Source organism: Thalassophryne amazonica, chromosome 3, assembly GCF_902500255.1.
Source record: "Thalassophryne amazonica chromosome 3, fThaAma1.1, whole genome shotgun sequence".
NCBI classification, from domain to species: domain Eukaryota; kingdom Metazoa; phylum Chordata; class Actinopteri; order Batrachoidiformes; family Batrachoididae; genus Thalassophryne; species Thalassophryne amazonica.
In genome coordinates this window covers 16,944,996-16,961,917 of record NC_047105.1, presented here as the reverse complement: position 1 = coordinate 16,961,917, position 16,922 = coordinate 16,944,996, and the positions used below count along the sequence as shown (strand labels likewise).

At 41.2% G+C, this 16,922-nt stretch overlaps 1 protein-coding gene across 3 annotated transcripts in view; it reads left to right on the top strand.

Annotated features, from left to right (window-relative positions):
- Nucleotides 1–16,338, top strand: part of pank4 (pantothenate kinase 4 (inactive)) — a 36,071-nt gene extending 19,733 nt beyond the window's left edge. The window contains exons 9-21 of one of the 3 annotated variants that reach the window (XR_004559448.1): nt 863–963; nt 1,237–1,242; nt 5,669–5,824; nt 7,839–7,951; nt 9,258–9,345; nt 10,909–11,060; nt 13,605–13,660; nt 13,786–13,835; nt 14,240–14,344; nt 14,439–14,539; nt 14,750–14,818; nt 15,701–16,100; nt 16,184–16,338. Coding sequence is in view for 2 of the 3 variants with exons in the window: in XM_034165886.1 (XP_034021777.1) it covers nt 863–963; nt 1,237–1,242; nt 5,669–5,824; nt 7,839–7,951; nt 9,258–9,345; nt 10,909–11,060; nt 13,605–13,660; nt 13,786–13,835; nt 14,240–14,344; nt 14,439–14,539; nt 14,750–14,818; nt 15,701–15,950 (1,247 nt within the window). In the remaining variant the exon portion in view is untranslated. The other 2 variants (XM_034165886.1, XM_034165887.1) reach the window with 2 other exon arrangements.
- Nucleotides 16,339–16,922: the final 584 nt, after the last annotated feature.

The window sequence follows — 16,922 nt, the reverse complement described above, 5'->3', positions numbered from 1 at the left end:
GTAGCATGTTTTGGCGTTTTTGTGCTTTTACACGTTGTTGTTGTTGTTATTAATTTCTTTTGCATCAAATAGAACATATTTAGTCTTATCCAGTTTAAAAAGTATATATCAACAACTTTTTTACAATTTAAATTAAAACGTTAAAAGCTATAATTGAATACGTAGGTCAAATCAGTGCAATAACACAAGTACATTGTCACTTTTACAACCTTTTTTTATTTATACAATTCAGGTCATGATACATGAACACTTTCAAATCACTCAGTATGTCTTGTACTTAATTTATATGAATCATTAAGAGCAAAATAACATTATAGAACTCTGGTAAATCTGTGTATAATAATTCTGCCAGAAAACAAAGGCACGTGAGGGAAGCCACCAAAACACTCATAAGAGCACTGAATGAGTTATAGGCTTCTCTGACTGAATGGAGAAACGTAATAGTTCAAGGTTTGTCTGTTACACAACTTCATGGTGAATTGTAGCAGTCTTTTTTTTTTTTTTTTTTTTTTTTTTTTTTTTTTGAGGAAAAAGTGAAAATTCAGTTACAGTCTGCTAGAAGTCCTCTTTTATTTTTGTTTTTTTTTTTTTTTCCTTTGGGTGGGGGTGTAACTGTCAGTTCCACTCTCCATTTAGGTTGTGACTGATGTGACAGACAAATGTTACGCTGCGTCCAGTAGTCTCTCCAGTCAACCACAAAAGCCTATAACTTCTTCAGTTATTGTTGCCTTAATGGTTTCTCTCACGAGTCTCTCTTGGATAAGTGGACACTGTTTTTCCCTTAAGTCCAAATCTTTATAAGGGATTGTCCCTTCTCATGTTGTGTTTTTTTTTTTTTCTCATTTGTCTGGCTTTTCTTTAGATCCAAACCAGTACAGCTGGGGTGAGAATTACGCCGGAAGTTCAGGCCTGATGAGCATTTCTCCAGATATGAATCCAATGCAGCGTACACGTAGTGGAACGGTGAGTCCACGGGGAATCGCACAGTGAGATCTGAAGCTCAGTCACAAATAGTAAGAGGCCACTTTAAATCCCCACATCAGTTTTCAAGCTTTTTCTCTCATCTCTAGCATCTCTCAGTCTAGCATATTAATTTGTACATTTATATTTGATTAGATTTTTTTTGTTTGTTTGTTTTTTGTTTGTTTTTGATCTCATCGCTGGAAATACCATAACAACTGTACCTTTTCATTTCCTCTCCACACCACCTTCTCTTTGCCTAAACCCGTCCTTCAGTTTCTCGTAAGTACCTTGGCCTGCAGTACTTGAGTGTTCTGGTTTACTGACTTGTTACTCACCGTGCTGTGCTGCATAGCTCTGGACACACACACATTCAGTTCTTGTGGGTGTATATGTACAAAACAAAAAGTTGTCAGACTTGCTGTGGAGCACATTTTACTCCATTTTTTTTAAAAGTCTTATAACTTACATGAGTGAACGTCTCAAATCTGAGGTGAAAATTAATCTTTTAACCTCCCAATGGAAATATAGTTGTCTCTTCCTCCCAGGTCCTATTTACTTGCCTCTGTAGTAATCCCCCACACTCACATCCTGAGCAGTTCCCAGCAAAGTAAATAGGACTTGGGTATCAGCATTAGTGTAACTGATGGTTGTGGAGTAAAACCTGTTTTGCCCCTTGGTCTAAAGGGGCAGCTGATGCCTGGGATATTCACTGTTCTCCCCCTCAATCACCCTTTCTTGACACATATGGAAACAGTCTGTCAGAACTTCCTGACCACAGGGGAATGTAGGGTTTTCAGTCATAGTTACTGGTAAATGCATTGAAGAGCTGGGATAAACAGAGCCTAGCTATCCATGCAGAATAAGTAGGATCTGGTAGCAAGAGGCTATGTGCTATTGAGAATGGCACCGTGAATGCATAATTTTGTTCATTTCCATAGAGCAATTAACTACATTTCCTGTTTTTGATTGTGTAAAGTTGTAACATGAGCATTTTACTTTTGATAACTTCAAGAGCTGCTTGACAATCCGTGAACTGTAATACAAAGTGTAAGTCTTATTCATCTTCCTCTGTCACACAAACTACATGTCCTCTCGCAGCACATCTATAAACCTCCTCTTTGATCTCGCTCTTCTCCTTTTGCCTGTTGGGTTCTTTCTCAGCATCTGTCTCCCTATATACCCTGGGTCCCTCCTGTACATGTCCAAACTATCTCCATCTCACATCTCTGACTCTGTCTCCTACCAGTAATGTCTCTCCGATATGTTCATTCCGCTCCATCCTTGTCATTCCCAAAGACAGTCACAGCTCTGCCTCCTCGCTTTTTCTTAGCATCCCCATGTCTAAGCCTTACAGGTATGTAGGTATCCAGGGTCAATCTGGAGACACCCGTATGTGGGTTTGATTAATGTCAGAATATTGTTGCAGACAAACACATGGTTGTTGACTCATCCTCAGCCTTTTCCAATGACCAGGAAATCCCAGATGTTTCGGACCTGCTCCAGCCTTCATTTTCTTTCACATCATTTGGGTCACAAGCCATCACCTTCCCCCGCCTGATCCACTGTTGAGAATATTGTGTTTCACCAGAGCCCAGAGGTTTGCTGGTGGGCCTTCATGGCTCCCTTCGTGGTCATGGGGCATGCGAGGTCCCTACTGTATTTTGCCCTAACAAGCAATTCTGATTTTGATCTTTTGCCCAGGTGCCATGACACAGATGAGGGGTTGGATTTTGACACCCTACGCTGTACAACATGGTCGATTTTACTATCTACTACTTTCCCTTTCAGTCTTGCAGATATTGTTCTGGCAGACATCACTCTTGCCACCTTTGTCCATGCACCTGACTGCACTCTCTTCTTCACCTCTCCACAACACTCTCCATTCCTTTTGGCGGTTGACCCCAAGTATGTAAAGTCATCTACTTTCACCTCCTCTACTCCTTGAAACCTCACTATTCCAGTGGGCTCCCTCTCATTCACACATATTTACTTTGTCTTGCAGTGACTGCCTTTCTTTCCCCCTTCTCTCCATAGTATACCTGCATCTCTCCAGGCTAGACTCGGCCTACTCTCAACACACATCACAGTGTCATCTGCAAACGGCGTAGTCCAGAGACTCCTGTCTGATTTTGCCTGTCAACCTGTCCATCACTACTCCAAACATAAAAAAGTGCCCAGAGCTGATCATGATGCAGGCCCACCTCTTCTTTGAGTAGAAGCACATGCCATTCCCGCTGCGCATCTCATTGCTGCCGCACTGTCCTTATTCATATCCTGCACCTCCCTCACATCTCTGCCACTCCAGATTTTCTCATACAATACCACAACTCTTCTCTTGGTATCTTTATCACATGTTTGCAGTAAGTCAACAAACACACAGTTCAACACCAACTGGCATTTTTTATACTCCATCAGTACTGTTAGCGCAAACATATGCATTGTTCTTTCTTAGAATGACACCACATTTCTGTGATCTCTCCTGCCACCACCTTACAATTTGCAGTTTCATTTAGGATGTATCTCCTACATCTCACCCATATTGGCCTCTCTTCATTGGCTTCCTGTTAATTCTAGAATAGAATTTAAAATTCTTCTTCTTACTTATAAGGTTTTGAATAATCAGGTCCCATCTTATCTTAGGGACCTCATAGTACCATATCACCCCAATAGAGCGCTTCGCTCTCAGACTGCAGGCTTACTTGTAGTTCCTAGGGTTTGTAAGAGTAGAATGGGAGGCAGAGCCTTCAGCTTTCAGGCTCCTCTCCTGTGGAACCAGCTCCCAATTCAGATCAGGGAGACAGACACCCTCTCTACTTTTAAGATTAGGCTTAAAACTTTCCTTTTTGCTAAAGCTTATAGTTAGGGCTGGATCAGGTGACCCTGAACCATCCCTTAGTTATGCTGCTATAGACTTAGACTGCTGGGGGGTTCCCATGATGCACTGAGTGTTTCTTTCTTTCTCTTTTTGCTCTGTATGCACCACTCTGCATTTAATCATTAGTGATTGATCTCTGCTCCCCTCCACAGCATGTCTTTTTCCTGGTTCTCTCCCTCAGCCCCAACCAGTCCCAGCAGAAGACTGCCCCTCCCTGAGCCTGGTTCTGCTGGAGGTTTCTTCCTGTTAAAAGGGAGTTTTTCCTTCCCACTGTCGCCAAGTGCTTGCTCACAGGGGGTCGTTTTGACCGTTGGGGTTTTTACGTATTTATTGTATGGCCTTGCCTTACAATATAAAGCGCCTTGGGGCAACTGTTTGTTGTGATTTGGCGCTATATAAATAAAATTGATTGATTGATTGACATATAATGTAGTCCACCGGTGTGAACATTCCTCTGCTCCTGTAAGTTTATTTATTTAACCAGGTTAGTCCCATTGAGCTTGAGATCTCTTTTGGAAGGGAGACCTGGACAATAGAGTTTCCAATTCAGCTAACCTGCATGTCTTTAAATATGGGAATAAACCGGAGCCCCCGGAGGAAACCCATGCAAATACGGGGAGAACATGCAAACTCCACACAGAAAGGCCACAGGTGGGAATCAAACCCATGACCTTCTTTCTGTGAGGCAACAATGCTAACCACACAAGCCACCATGTTGCCCACTCTGTGCTCCACCTCGTTCTTGAAATAAATATTCACAACAGCTATTTCCATCATTTTTTTTTCAAAATCTACCACCTTCTGCCCTTCCACATTCCTGTCCTTGACACCATATCTGCCCACTACTTCATCACTTCTGTTCCCTTCAGCAACATATTCGCTCCAATTACCACTCTTTTCATCCTTGAGTACACTCTCTACCACCTCATCTAACTTGCTTCAGAAATCTTCCTTCTCCTTCATCTTGCAACCTACCTGCGGAGCATATGCACTTATGACATTCATCATCACCTCTTCAATTTCCAACATCACATTCAGACACTCACTTAAGCACCAACACACTAACACGCTCTTCCTTCAGAATGACCCAACACCATTTCTCTTCCGATTCACATAATGATTCAACAACTGGAACCCACCTCCGATGCTCTTGGCCTTACTTCCCTTCCACTTGGTCTCTTTTTCGCACATGATGTCTACCTTTCTCGTCTCTACCACGCCAGCCAGTTCTTTCCCTGTGCCAGTCATGCTATGAAAATTCAAAGTCCCAACTCTCCACACTTCTAACTTCTGTCCTCTCCTGCTGTCTCTGGTCACATTCTCCCTCTCTGCGTCTTTACCCAGCAGTTGCCCAATATCTGCCGGCAACCAGCACCGATGGCAGTTGTCTCAACCAATCCAGTACGGAACTTCAGTTTGTGATCTGCATGTTTGGATTTAACGTTAGTACACTGGATGGTCTTCCTCTTCCAGGCTGGGAACCAGCACTCAGAATGCACTTTCTGTACACTCCAAATTTGTGTTGATTAATTGCTCCCTTTTTATAAATGTATTGTTTTCTCTAATAGCTTATCTTCTAAATAAATTAATCTATTGGCTTTGAATAGCCTTTAGGATAGCATCTTGATGAACTGTTGCTGTTTTGTCTTTACATCGTCATCCTGTCAACTTTAACTGGCTGTTGGGGGGAAAAAAATGGCAATGTTTTTTTGTTTTTTTTAAAAGATGCAAAAGATTTTCTGAAAGGTAGTGCATAAATGTAGCGCATTGATCTGTCCGTTTGTTGATGAGATGATTGAAAAATGTTTTTGTATTTTTGCGCTTCTGTAGTTTGACATGTTGGAGATGGACCGTCTGGAGAGGCAACTGGTCAATCTGCCTCTCCTGCACGACCCTTCATCTTACATCCCCGATACCGTCGACCTCACAGAGGATGCTCTGGCCCGTGAATACTGGCTCTTCTGCTTCGAGGATGCTCTCGATGGGGTGGGGCACCGCTGTTTGTTACTGAATGGTAGAGACTGAAATTAACCCCCAATCTAAATTCTCTTTTGTACCCCTTCCCCTTCCCCCTACGCCTACCCCGTTAAAACAAGGGGTAAAGCGAAGGGGTATGCCTCTAGCCCTATGAATTGAGACATCCCTCCACCTTAGGAGAAAAAAAAAAACTGCCATCTTCACTGTTTGTTAATATGGCAACTGAAATGCAACTTGTTGCAGTAGCCTGTTTGCTATTTTTATTTTCTTGCCTTTCTGCGTAAATGCAAAGAAATAGAAGAAGTCGCAGATTTCTTCAATGCATCGCAATCATGTCATGTTAATTTGTAATTTATAATAATAATTAATAGTACTAATAATTAATTAATTAGTAACTGATTAGTTATAATACTAATAATTAATCAATAATAGAAATAATTAATATTGTTTAATCATTAATTGATTAGTAATGAATTAATTAGTAATTAAAATAATTTATAATAACAATAATAATTTATTCATTTATATAGCTCCAAATCATGACTAATCGCCTCAAGGCGCTTCACAAACATTTAAAAGCAGAATAAAATGAAATAAGATTAAAACACAATAAAAAATTAAAACATAAATAAGTAAAATAATAAAAATAATAAAAAAGACACACAATCATATAATCATGATAAAACAGGAAAAGTTTATTTATTTAAAATAAATAAACATAAAATATATCAGTCTGTGTGCAACAAGTTTCACTTTTTGAATGAAATCACTGAAAGAAATTGATTTCATGATATTCTAATTATATGACCAGCACCTGTATGTTATGGGCTGCATCTATTTCTGTTAACCTTATATTTCTTTTTCAAATTCTCCCATTTTTTTTTGCAGCCCTGTTTCCGTTAGAAATTTCTTTGACAAATATCAGTCTATTAGGACGTCAGGTTATGTGTTACACATATACACGTGTGTGTGTGTGTGTGTATATATATATTCCCATTGATGAAACTTCTCCTTTTCTGCCTGGAAGCACCGAGGGCGCTCAGGGCTGCTTATTTGTTTACAAAACACACACGTTACAGACCTTGAAATCCAACAGCAGGCATCGATATTATCCAAAGATTTATGAACATACAAATTAACGTGCTTATCCTTTATCATGATTTTCTCCGTTGTGAGATAAGAGAAAAGAGAAAAGTGTCTTATCGTATCGTTCATGTGTATGGGCATTATAACGCCTCAGCGCACGAGCAACGTTACGATATTCCTCAGAACGACTGTATATGCAACATGCATCCAGCAGCATACACGTTGCTGTCATAGACAACTGCCTGTAGAGTTTTTTGGCAAGTTATAACTTTCTAAACAGCGTAATTTGTAATGAAAGCCGCTTCATTTGTGCGACTCTTTCGGCGCCATGTTTGTTTGGTTTTTTTTGGAGACAGCAGTAAGCTCCTCCTACCCCTCCAAACGGAGTGTGCATCCAGATTCACTCCAAACGGAGGGGTTTATAGCCCTCCGCCTTCCCCTCCGCCTCACTCCAAAAAGAGAATTGAGACACCCCTCTGTCTCTCATGCCCACGCAAAACGGAGGGGAAGGGGTAAGGGGAAGAGCCAAGGGGTAGAATTGAGACTCGGCCTAAGAGCTTCCATGTTGTAAAAGTGAAACTGCCGTTGTTGGAAAAACTGAACATTGGTAGATCAGAGAAAAATGTGATGCAAATAAGTGATATAAACTTAATCTGCACTATACACTTGTCTGTTGAGGTCACTCTGGTTTCCAAATCTGAATCCTCTACTGTGAGTTATACATGTACAACTTGCATAGACAAAAATTTGATGATTTTTATTTCCCTTGATTGTGTTTTTCTAATCTTACAGGATGCAGAAAGGCCATCTCAAACAGATTACGATATCCACAGATTGTGTTTTCAGTTGTCTTAATGATGGTTCCTTGATTTTGGGACAGCTGTTTTGAATCTGTGAACAGTAGGTGTGTTTGACTGCTTTGGTCTCTTTGGAGCAGGTAGTAAAGAGAGCTGTAGCGAGTCAGCCTGACATGCCGGAGGCAACAGAGCGAGCAGAGAAGTTTCGTCACAAATATCGACACAAGCTTCAGACCCTCCGCCACAAGCCTTTGTAAGCACCGTCTGCTTCTGCATACAAGACTTACTGCTTGACACACAACCAACTATTGTCTGCATTCATTTAGTCATCATACTGGCATGCTGACATGCTACATGCTACCTGATCAATGGAAAAGGGGGAATAATTTATTTGCAGATGCGTTGTAGCTGTTTTGAGCTGCATTAACTGTGTTGACAGAATAATGAATGTCTAATGTTTCATTATAGCCCACAGGTTGGCTTGTTTTTGTTGGGGAAACCAGTGCAGCACTTTGTCCTGTTGACTCCTCTGTGTTTTGGTTTTGTTGTCCAGTAGAGATGAAAAATGAACAGATTAATAGTAGTTTCTCCTGATATTGAAATCACAGCGTTGCAAGTACTAATTAAGCTTGAGAATATCGGCAGTGCTTCTTTGCACTTAATTTTTCTCAAAGCATTTGACTCAGTTGTGCAGGATGACTTGTGGGAGAGAATTTGTGGGATCCAAAACAAGTTGTTGGAATTGGCTGACTTATACATATATTCTGGCATTCTCCAGGGATTCTCAGCAGTGATGTTCATGTCTTAGACTCTTTGGCCTTTGAGATCGAAGATGCCTGTGAAGAATTTATGGAGTTATGAGGTCCCTGGAGCAAGGTGTTTGGAGATCCTGATATATGTGCAAGTGAAAGAAGGTCCTAGCCTTTAGGGTCCTGGTGCTTCCTGCCTTCATATGGACATGAGACTTGAATGACTTGAGTGAATGTCTTTAGCACAAGGTCTCTTTGGAGGATGATGTTTTGATCACTTGTGGAGATTAAGATGAGGCAAGCTACTTGCACTGTGAGGGAATGTCAGCAATGACATTTTGACCATGTGGAGCGGTTCTCTGCGTACGATCCAGCATGCAGGCATCTCTGTGATGAGAAGGCCAAGGGGACGCCCACATATCACTTGGCTGTAACAGTAATGCATACTTTTTAATAGTCAGAGATGGACCTGTTGTCTGCATGGGTTGTTGTCATCCAGGACCTGAGGTGGCTTTGTAGTGTGGTGGAAGCAGCGACAGGCGTCACCAGGGCATTGTGGAGATGCAGTCAGCAGGAGAGCTGCCAGTACTCTGGTGAGGCAATACTCAGGGGGAAACGGTGCCCTAAATCCCACCTTTTCAGAGATGTAGCAACATCACATTGTCAGGCTAACAGTTTCATATTCTGATTCAGTGTTTTAAAGGCCTCATGAAATGTTTCATCCCACAATACATTTCATATAAATGAAAATAATGGTGAACTTTCACCGTCCCAGCTCTATTGTGTGTATGTGCTTCTCTTCTCACCTAGTGCTTATGGATCCCTCACTGTCAGAAGTCTGTTAGACACGAGAGAACACTGTTTAAACGAGTTCAACTTTCCTGATCCCTACTCTAAGGTCTGAGTGACATCTGATAACATTTCTTAACTTTTGTGTTTTTACTTTTTATGTGCTATGCCTCTGAGCCCTCACAGATTGATTACTGCCAGTTGATGTACTGTTATAAAGTCTCTTGGTTGTACACAGATGCTTAATTTCCTTCTGCCAAATAAACTCGAGCAGTGATTTTCAACCTTTTTTGAGCCGCGGCACCCTTTTTATATTTACAAAATCCTGCGGCACACCACTGTCATGTGTCACGCACCACTAACTCGACTGTCTACACGGTGCGTTAGCACGTTAGCAACACGTGCAGTACAGATATGACATAACATAGTATACTATAGTCATGGAGCTGTATATAGGAACTAGAGAGTGCAGTCCCATTGCTGCACACTAAACGAAAAGGTCCCTTCATGGACAGCGACATGACGTCTAACTGGGCAAAACATTGACGAAGTACCCAGATGTTAATGCATTTTCAATGGAGATTCGCGACTGAACACACTCAGAAAAATGCTCGCAAAATACGTGTTAAAAAAAAATGCCATTTTGACTTGGATATCGAGCCAGTAAAATTTAATTACATTAAATTATGTCAGGAAAGTATTAAACTTTGACACACACACATTCTCAAATATTAGTGTTGAAAGTTACACGGATCTGTGCTGTTAAGCTACGTTGCTCGGCTGAGCTGCTGCTGTTAAACGCAGCGCGGCTCCTAAAACCATTACAATACTTTTATATATATTATATTTTTACACAATTATCCTTTATTGACCGAGTTTCATTCATGAAGTCAGTGGTGTGTGTGTGTGCACATCTCTGTGTGTGTGGCAGCACAGCGCGGGTCATTAATCTCATTTTAAGGTGTGCAAAAAAAAAAAAAAAACTCCCAAGTCTTGGCCAACAATTTTTAGTCACTAATGACAAGAATTTTAACTAGACATTGGTCTAGCAGTGAAAAATATCAACTAGACATAAGTGAAAATAATGATCCATGTCATCGGGCGACACAGGTATGGCAGGAGACATACAGCTGTTTATCATCCAAATATCACGGACAGTGACAACAATAACCAAAACCACTTACTTATGGAAGGAAATATTGTCTCCCTTGTTCCTCCGTTTGTGACTTTGCCAACATGCGCAGCTTTCCGGCATATTCCACCTGTTTCTTGACGAGACTAAGTGAACTTCTATGCACACAAATCACTGACTTGCCCGGAATTAAAATGGCGATCACGCCTGCTTATCAGCACGCGGCTCAGCGCTACTGCGCGCTTTGCTGCCATCTACTGGAATAAAAGAGCATTACACCATCTGCCACACTATTACAGCACATACACCCGATAATGGTGATATTTGATAATTGCCCACGGCACCCCTGACGATCGATCACGGCACCCTAGGGTGCCACGGCACCCCGGTTGAGAATCACTGCTCTAGAGTTTAGGTAATATAGCTTTTGAGAAATTGATACGATTATTTTTTGTTTTGAATGTCTGAAGTGCTCGAGTTCACCAACTCTTTATTCAGGTGAAACTAGCTGCCGTTTCACATGAGTCTGTTCTGTTGCAGATTAAACAGAGGGAGAACGATGTCGCTCTCAAGTACTACCAGAAGGCGGTGAAGTCCTTGGAGAAGCTGAGCTGGGAGGACAGACAGTTTGCGCTGGTCAGGGGCGTCCTGGCTGGGAACGTGTTTGACTGGGGAGCCAAGGCCGTGTCAGAGTGAGCAGACATCATCTGTTTCTTCATTCTGTCGGATATTATAGCTTCAACTGTGACACATCTGGATGCTTCATGTAAACAATCTTTCACAACTATACTTCTCAAAATAACACCAAGCACATCATGTCATGTCATAGGTATTAAAGGCACTGCGCTGCGGTGGTTTGAATCATATTTGTCTAATAGATTACAGTTTGTTCATGTAAATGGGGAATCTTCTTCACAGACTAAAGTTAATTATGGAGTTCCACAAGGTTCTGTGCTAGGACCAATTTTATTCACTTTATACATGCTTCCCTTAGGCAGTATTATTAGACGGTATTGCTTAAATTTTCATTGTTACGCAGATGATACCCAGCTTTATCTATCCATGAAGCCAGAGGATACACACCAATTAGCTAAACTGCAGGATTGTCTTACAGACATAAAGACATGGATGACCTCTAATTTCCTGCTTTTAAACTCAGATAAAACTGAAGTTATTGTACTTGGCCCCACAAATCTTAGAAGCACGGTGTCTAACCAGATCGTTACTCTGGATGGCATTTCCCTGATCTCTAGTAATACTGTGAGAAATCTTGGAGTCATTTTTGATCAGGATATGTCATTCAAAGCGCATATTAAACAAATATGTAGGACTGCCTTTTTGCATTTACGCAATCTCTCTAAAATCAGAAAGGTCTTGTCTCAGAGTGATGCTGAAAAACTAATTCATGCATTTATTTCCTCTAGGCTGGACTATTGTAATTCATTATTATCAGGTTGTCCTAAAAGTTCCCTAAAAAGCCTTCAGTTGGTTCAGAATGCTGCAGCTAGAGTACTGACGGGGACTAGCAGGAGAGAGCATATCTCACCCGTGTTGGCCTCTCTTCATTGGCTTCCTGTTAATTCTAGAATAGAATTTAAAATTCTTCTTCTTACTTATAAGGTTTTGAATAATCAGGTCCCATCTTATCTTAGGGACCTCGTAGTACCATATTACCCCATTAGAGCGCTTCGCTCTCAGACTGCGGGCTTACTTGTAGTTCCTAGGGTTTGTAAGAGTAGAATGGGAGGCAGAGCCTTCAGCTTTCAGGCTCCTCTCCTGTGGAACCAGCTCCCAATTCAGATCAGGGAGACAGATACCCTCTCTACTTTTAAGATTAGGCTTCCTTTTCGCTAAGGCTTATAGTTAGGGCTGGATCGGGTGACCCTGGACCATCCCTTGGTTATGCTGCTTTAGACGTAGATTTTGGGGGGGTTCCCATGATGCACTGTTTCTTTCTCTTTTTGCTCCGTATGCATCACTCTGCATTTAATCATTAGTGATCGATCTCTGCCCCCCTGCACGGCATGTCTTTTTCCTGTTTTTTTTCCCTCAGCCCCAACCAGTCTCAGCAGAAGACTGCCCCTCCCTGAGCCTGGTTCTGCTGGAGGTTTCTTCCTGTTAAAAGGGAGTTTTTCCTTCCCACTGTTGCCAAGTGCTTGCTCATAGGGGGTCGTTTTGACCGTTGGGGTTTTTCATAATTATTGTATGGCCTTGCCTTACAATATGGAGCGCCTTGGGGCAACTGTTTGTTGTGATTTGGCGCTATATAAGAAAAAAGTTGATTGATTGATTGATCATGCTACTGTACCAGACACAATAGTCTAGAGTAGACATGCCCAGTAACAGAGGTACGAAATGAAGTTCAGCTGTATCATATTTCCCGTGATTAAAAGACCGGCTTTTTTTTTTTTTTTTTTTCTTTCAGCCGTGCTCAGACACAGGACCTAAACGAGGCAAGGCCAGTAATTATTTACAAAATGCTGCCCGTTGCCTGTGCTGTAATAAGGTGTTAAGTTTCACACACACACACACATCCCTGGGTGTGAGGAACCAAACCACTTTAAATCGCAGTCCTCTGCTTGGCTGTGAACCCTCTCCCTGACGTGCACCTGCTAAATGACTGAGACCGCAAAAGGCTGCGATTTCATTTTTACGTTTTCACTCCTTCCTCTCCCATCATATTTTAATTTGCAGTGCACACACTGATTAGATTTTGATCATGGATCAAATATGTTTGGCAGAAAAGTCCGCAAATATGACCAGCTTCACAGAGTTGGAAACATCATTGCATGGCCGTGGAGTTACAAAGCTGGAGAAGCATAAATCAGGCTTTAGGATTTTAAGGTACCACTTTGCAGCTGACTTGGGGAAAAAAAAGTGACTCAACTAAATGTAATCCTTTTTAATGCACATAATGTCCGGTGCTTATTTAAGGCAGGCTTTTTTTTTGTTTTGTTCTTTGTCCTGATTCAAGGTCAGGCTTTTAATCAAGGAAATGCCTAGGCCTAATTGGTGCTGGGGATTCTCCGTAGATCCTTTGGTGCCTCCTGGCTGTAACTAGTCCGTTACATACATATAATGCATTTTGTCCGTTTTATACATGTAACAAAGTGTATGTATATATGTATATGTATGTACTTGTACTATAATGGCTGGTAAAGAACATTTTGGAAAACTTATCTTCTATCATTTGGCACTGATCAGTGTTTTGCACACAATTTGTGCTTGTCTTTCAGTGTTCTAGAATCTGATCCAGAGTTTGGGTTTGAGGAGGCGAAAAGGCAGTTGGAAGGTATGAGTGTTTCTCTTGCATCATTGCTGCCACACATTTTAACAAATTGAGTAACTTTTGTTGAAATGCATGTTCAGAACAAATTTTTAGCCTAAAACTGGTTTTGTAACTCTTCTCTCCCACAGAGCGGCCGTGGCTGGTTGATTCATATGACCAGTGGCTTTGGAGACTAAAGGTTTGAGAGTTTCCTTGATTTTATATCTAGTTTGTTGTTAGTGAGAGTTTTTTCAGATAATTTGATGTTGCTGTTAGTGCACACGGGCTGTATTTGACACAGCACACCCCTTCAGCAGGAAACAAACACAGGTGGGCAACAATTCTATGGTAACGGAATTACAATTGGAGTAAATTTTTAATGGTAAGCTCAAATATGGCCAAATTTTGCTGTCATTGCACTTCCGTTATCATAGATTTTTCCCAGCTGCTGTCAGCAACAGCCACCATCCTGTCTTGGTCAAGCTGAAACGGGAAACCTAGATAACTTTTTTGGCTCACGTAAAATTCCACGAACTTGTTTTTGTGTTATGTGTTCACAATGATTAGTACTTGAATACAATCCATCTTGGTTTTCTCTTGCAGGGTCCCCCTCATAAGTGTGCCTTGTTTTTCGTAGATAATAGTGGAGTAGACATCATTCTAGGAGTGATGCCTTTTGTCAGAGAGCTTCTCTTTCGAGGAACAGAAGTAAGGAACTGTAATGACGCAGTTACATGTAAAAATCTTATAAAACATCAGCTTTGATCAACTGTTGCCGCAACTCATCCGTCACGATTTTCAGGTTGTTTTGGCCAGCAACTCGGGTCCAGCTTTGAACGACGTAACCAATGGTGAACTTCAGATACTGACGGAAAGAATTGCCGCCATGGATCCTGTCATTGAGTGGGTATTTTTGAGAAACTTTGACAAAATTTGTTGACTTCACAGATAATGTGTTCTGTTTGTTGGGCAAAACAAATTGATAGGGAATAACATGAGTGTATTTTTGTCAAATGTGATGAATGGAATTCATTTTTTTTCCTTTCGCTTTCTGTCTTCTTTCTCTGTCTCCAATAAGTAAACGTGTCCACTGACGTGTAGCTTGTTTTGCAGGGCAGGCCTGAGAGAAGAGAGGTTGACATTGGTTCAGAGTGGGTCCAGTTCTCCTTGTCTGGATCTGAGGTTGGTCATTTTACAATTTAATTGGATGTTAATGAAAAATGAGATAAGTGGCCTTATTCCTGTGTTACCACTATACAAGAAAACCTCAAGTGGAGGCTTGTGTCTCCTACATGCCTTTTGGCAAACTTTAGCCAAAAAAAAAAAAAAACTAAAGGTGAAATTTTCAGCAAGCTTGACAGAGACACAAGGTAAGACTGGATATGTGTTCTTGCATTAAGTCTTGCCTCTCTCACTCCACCACGAAGCTGCAGCTGTTGATGCAACAATCAAAAGTTGCACTCCACATATTTCCTCCAGTCGCAGCCACAAAAGCTTATAACTCCTCAGTCATTGTCTTGGTGGCTTCCCTCACTAGTCTTCTAACATGGTCACTCATTTTTTTTGAAAACTGCCTACTAAACACATTTTTTTTTCATTTGGTACTGAACTGTTTGTGTTTCTTAATGCTTGATTTAACTGAAGTCCAAAATGTATTCAATGTTCACGTGTCCAAACCCCTGACATGTCAAAAAAAAAAAAAAAATTCCAATTACTCATAGGGATTAAATTTAAGGCACCATGCATGCAAATGTGTGTAATTTTTAAACAGTTGAGGCAATATTTTTGGAAATCTACTTGAATTGACGACCTGCACATCTTGATTGAGTTCCACTCAGTTGTGGTGTTGTACAAAGGCAGAAATAGAACAGTTTCGACTGTCCGATTTGCTGATGAGCCTGACTGTACATCAGTATGTTGGACACCTTTTTATTAATTTTGTTTCCCACATTAGTGTGGAATGTTTTCTCTCAGCTTCCACAGATGGATGCAACACATGGGGGTAATGTCCCAATGCCAAAGTGTTTTAGATGTGAACGTGAGCTGTGTTGGTCTCTTCCTCAGCCGCCTAGACAAAGTGCTGGCGATGGTGGTGCGGGAGCGGCAAACCGACCTGGTTGTCATCGAAGGCATGGGTCGAGCCATTCACACCAACTACTACGCCGCCTTCAGCTGCGAAAGCTTAAAAATGGCTGTCATCAAGAACTCATGGTTGGCTGACCGGCTGGGAGGAAAACTCTTCAGTGTCGTCTTCAAATACGAGGTGCCGCCCGGAAAACCCAGCCAGGACTCTGCGGCGCTGACGCCATCGTGATCACGGAGAAGTCAAACATGAGCTGGACGCAACGTCGGGGTCGAGCAACCAGAATGGAGCTGGTTGGGTGCTCAGAATGTAAGGACGACCATCGTTTCGTGCCGCCACATAAAATGACTGGTTCTGGAAATATGGGTGCACCTGACCGCGGTAGTTAACTTTATATTTGAAAATGTTGTTGGCAATTTTTGGTTTCATAGAGATAATTCACTTTGCTTTTTTTTTTCTTACAGGTCACTGTACAATCATCAGTTGCAGCCATTATTGCAACTTCCTGATCTGAATCATTTTCTGATAACATTCAGCACTCTTTCTTATAACGATTGAGACAAATGTTAAAAGGGTCCCAAACAAATTTATATATAAAGAGGGAATAAAGTGCTCCAATCGTTGACATGTTATAGACACTTGCTTGTGCACACACACAAACTAAACATATATTTATGTGTAAGCGTTCTCCAGTAACACACACAAAAAGTGTACTTAATGTGCCTTCAGGCTGGTGAGATGGAAACATCATTTACTCACAGTAGTTTTCTGATTCCTATTGGCACAAATGTTTGGTTTTTTTTTTTCTTTTTTTTATTAATAGCTTCAAATTAACGGAGTTTCTTTTTTTTTATCAAACTAGGATGTGATTCCCTTCACTGACGTCACTTTCTGATACTCAGGAGTTTAACCAACCTTTTACACAAATATTAATCTGCAGTGTGCAGCTGTTTCTGCCTGCTGACACCAACTACTGACTTGTGTGGCTGATGCACACAGTCAGGTCCACAGGCATTTGAACGACAGTTTTTGTCTGTGTGCATCACCACCTTAGTCTGATTTAAAAAGTGGTGCATATTATGGGTTGAGCTAATGGGATTAATAAATGGAATAGTTTTGACTTTTCTGAACGCTCTGTCTCCAAAGTAAAGGTCAAACAAGCTCAGCGTCCATTGAATTCTATGACACATGACCCTGTAATGT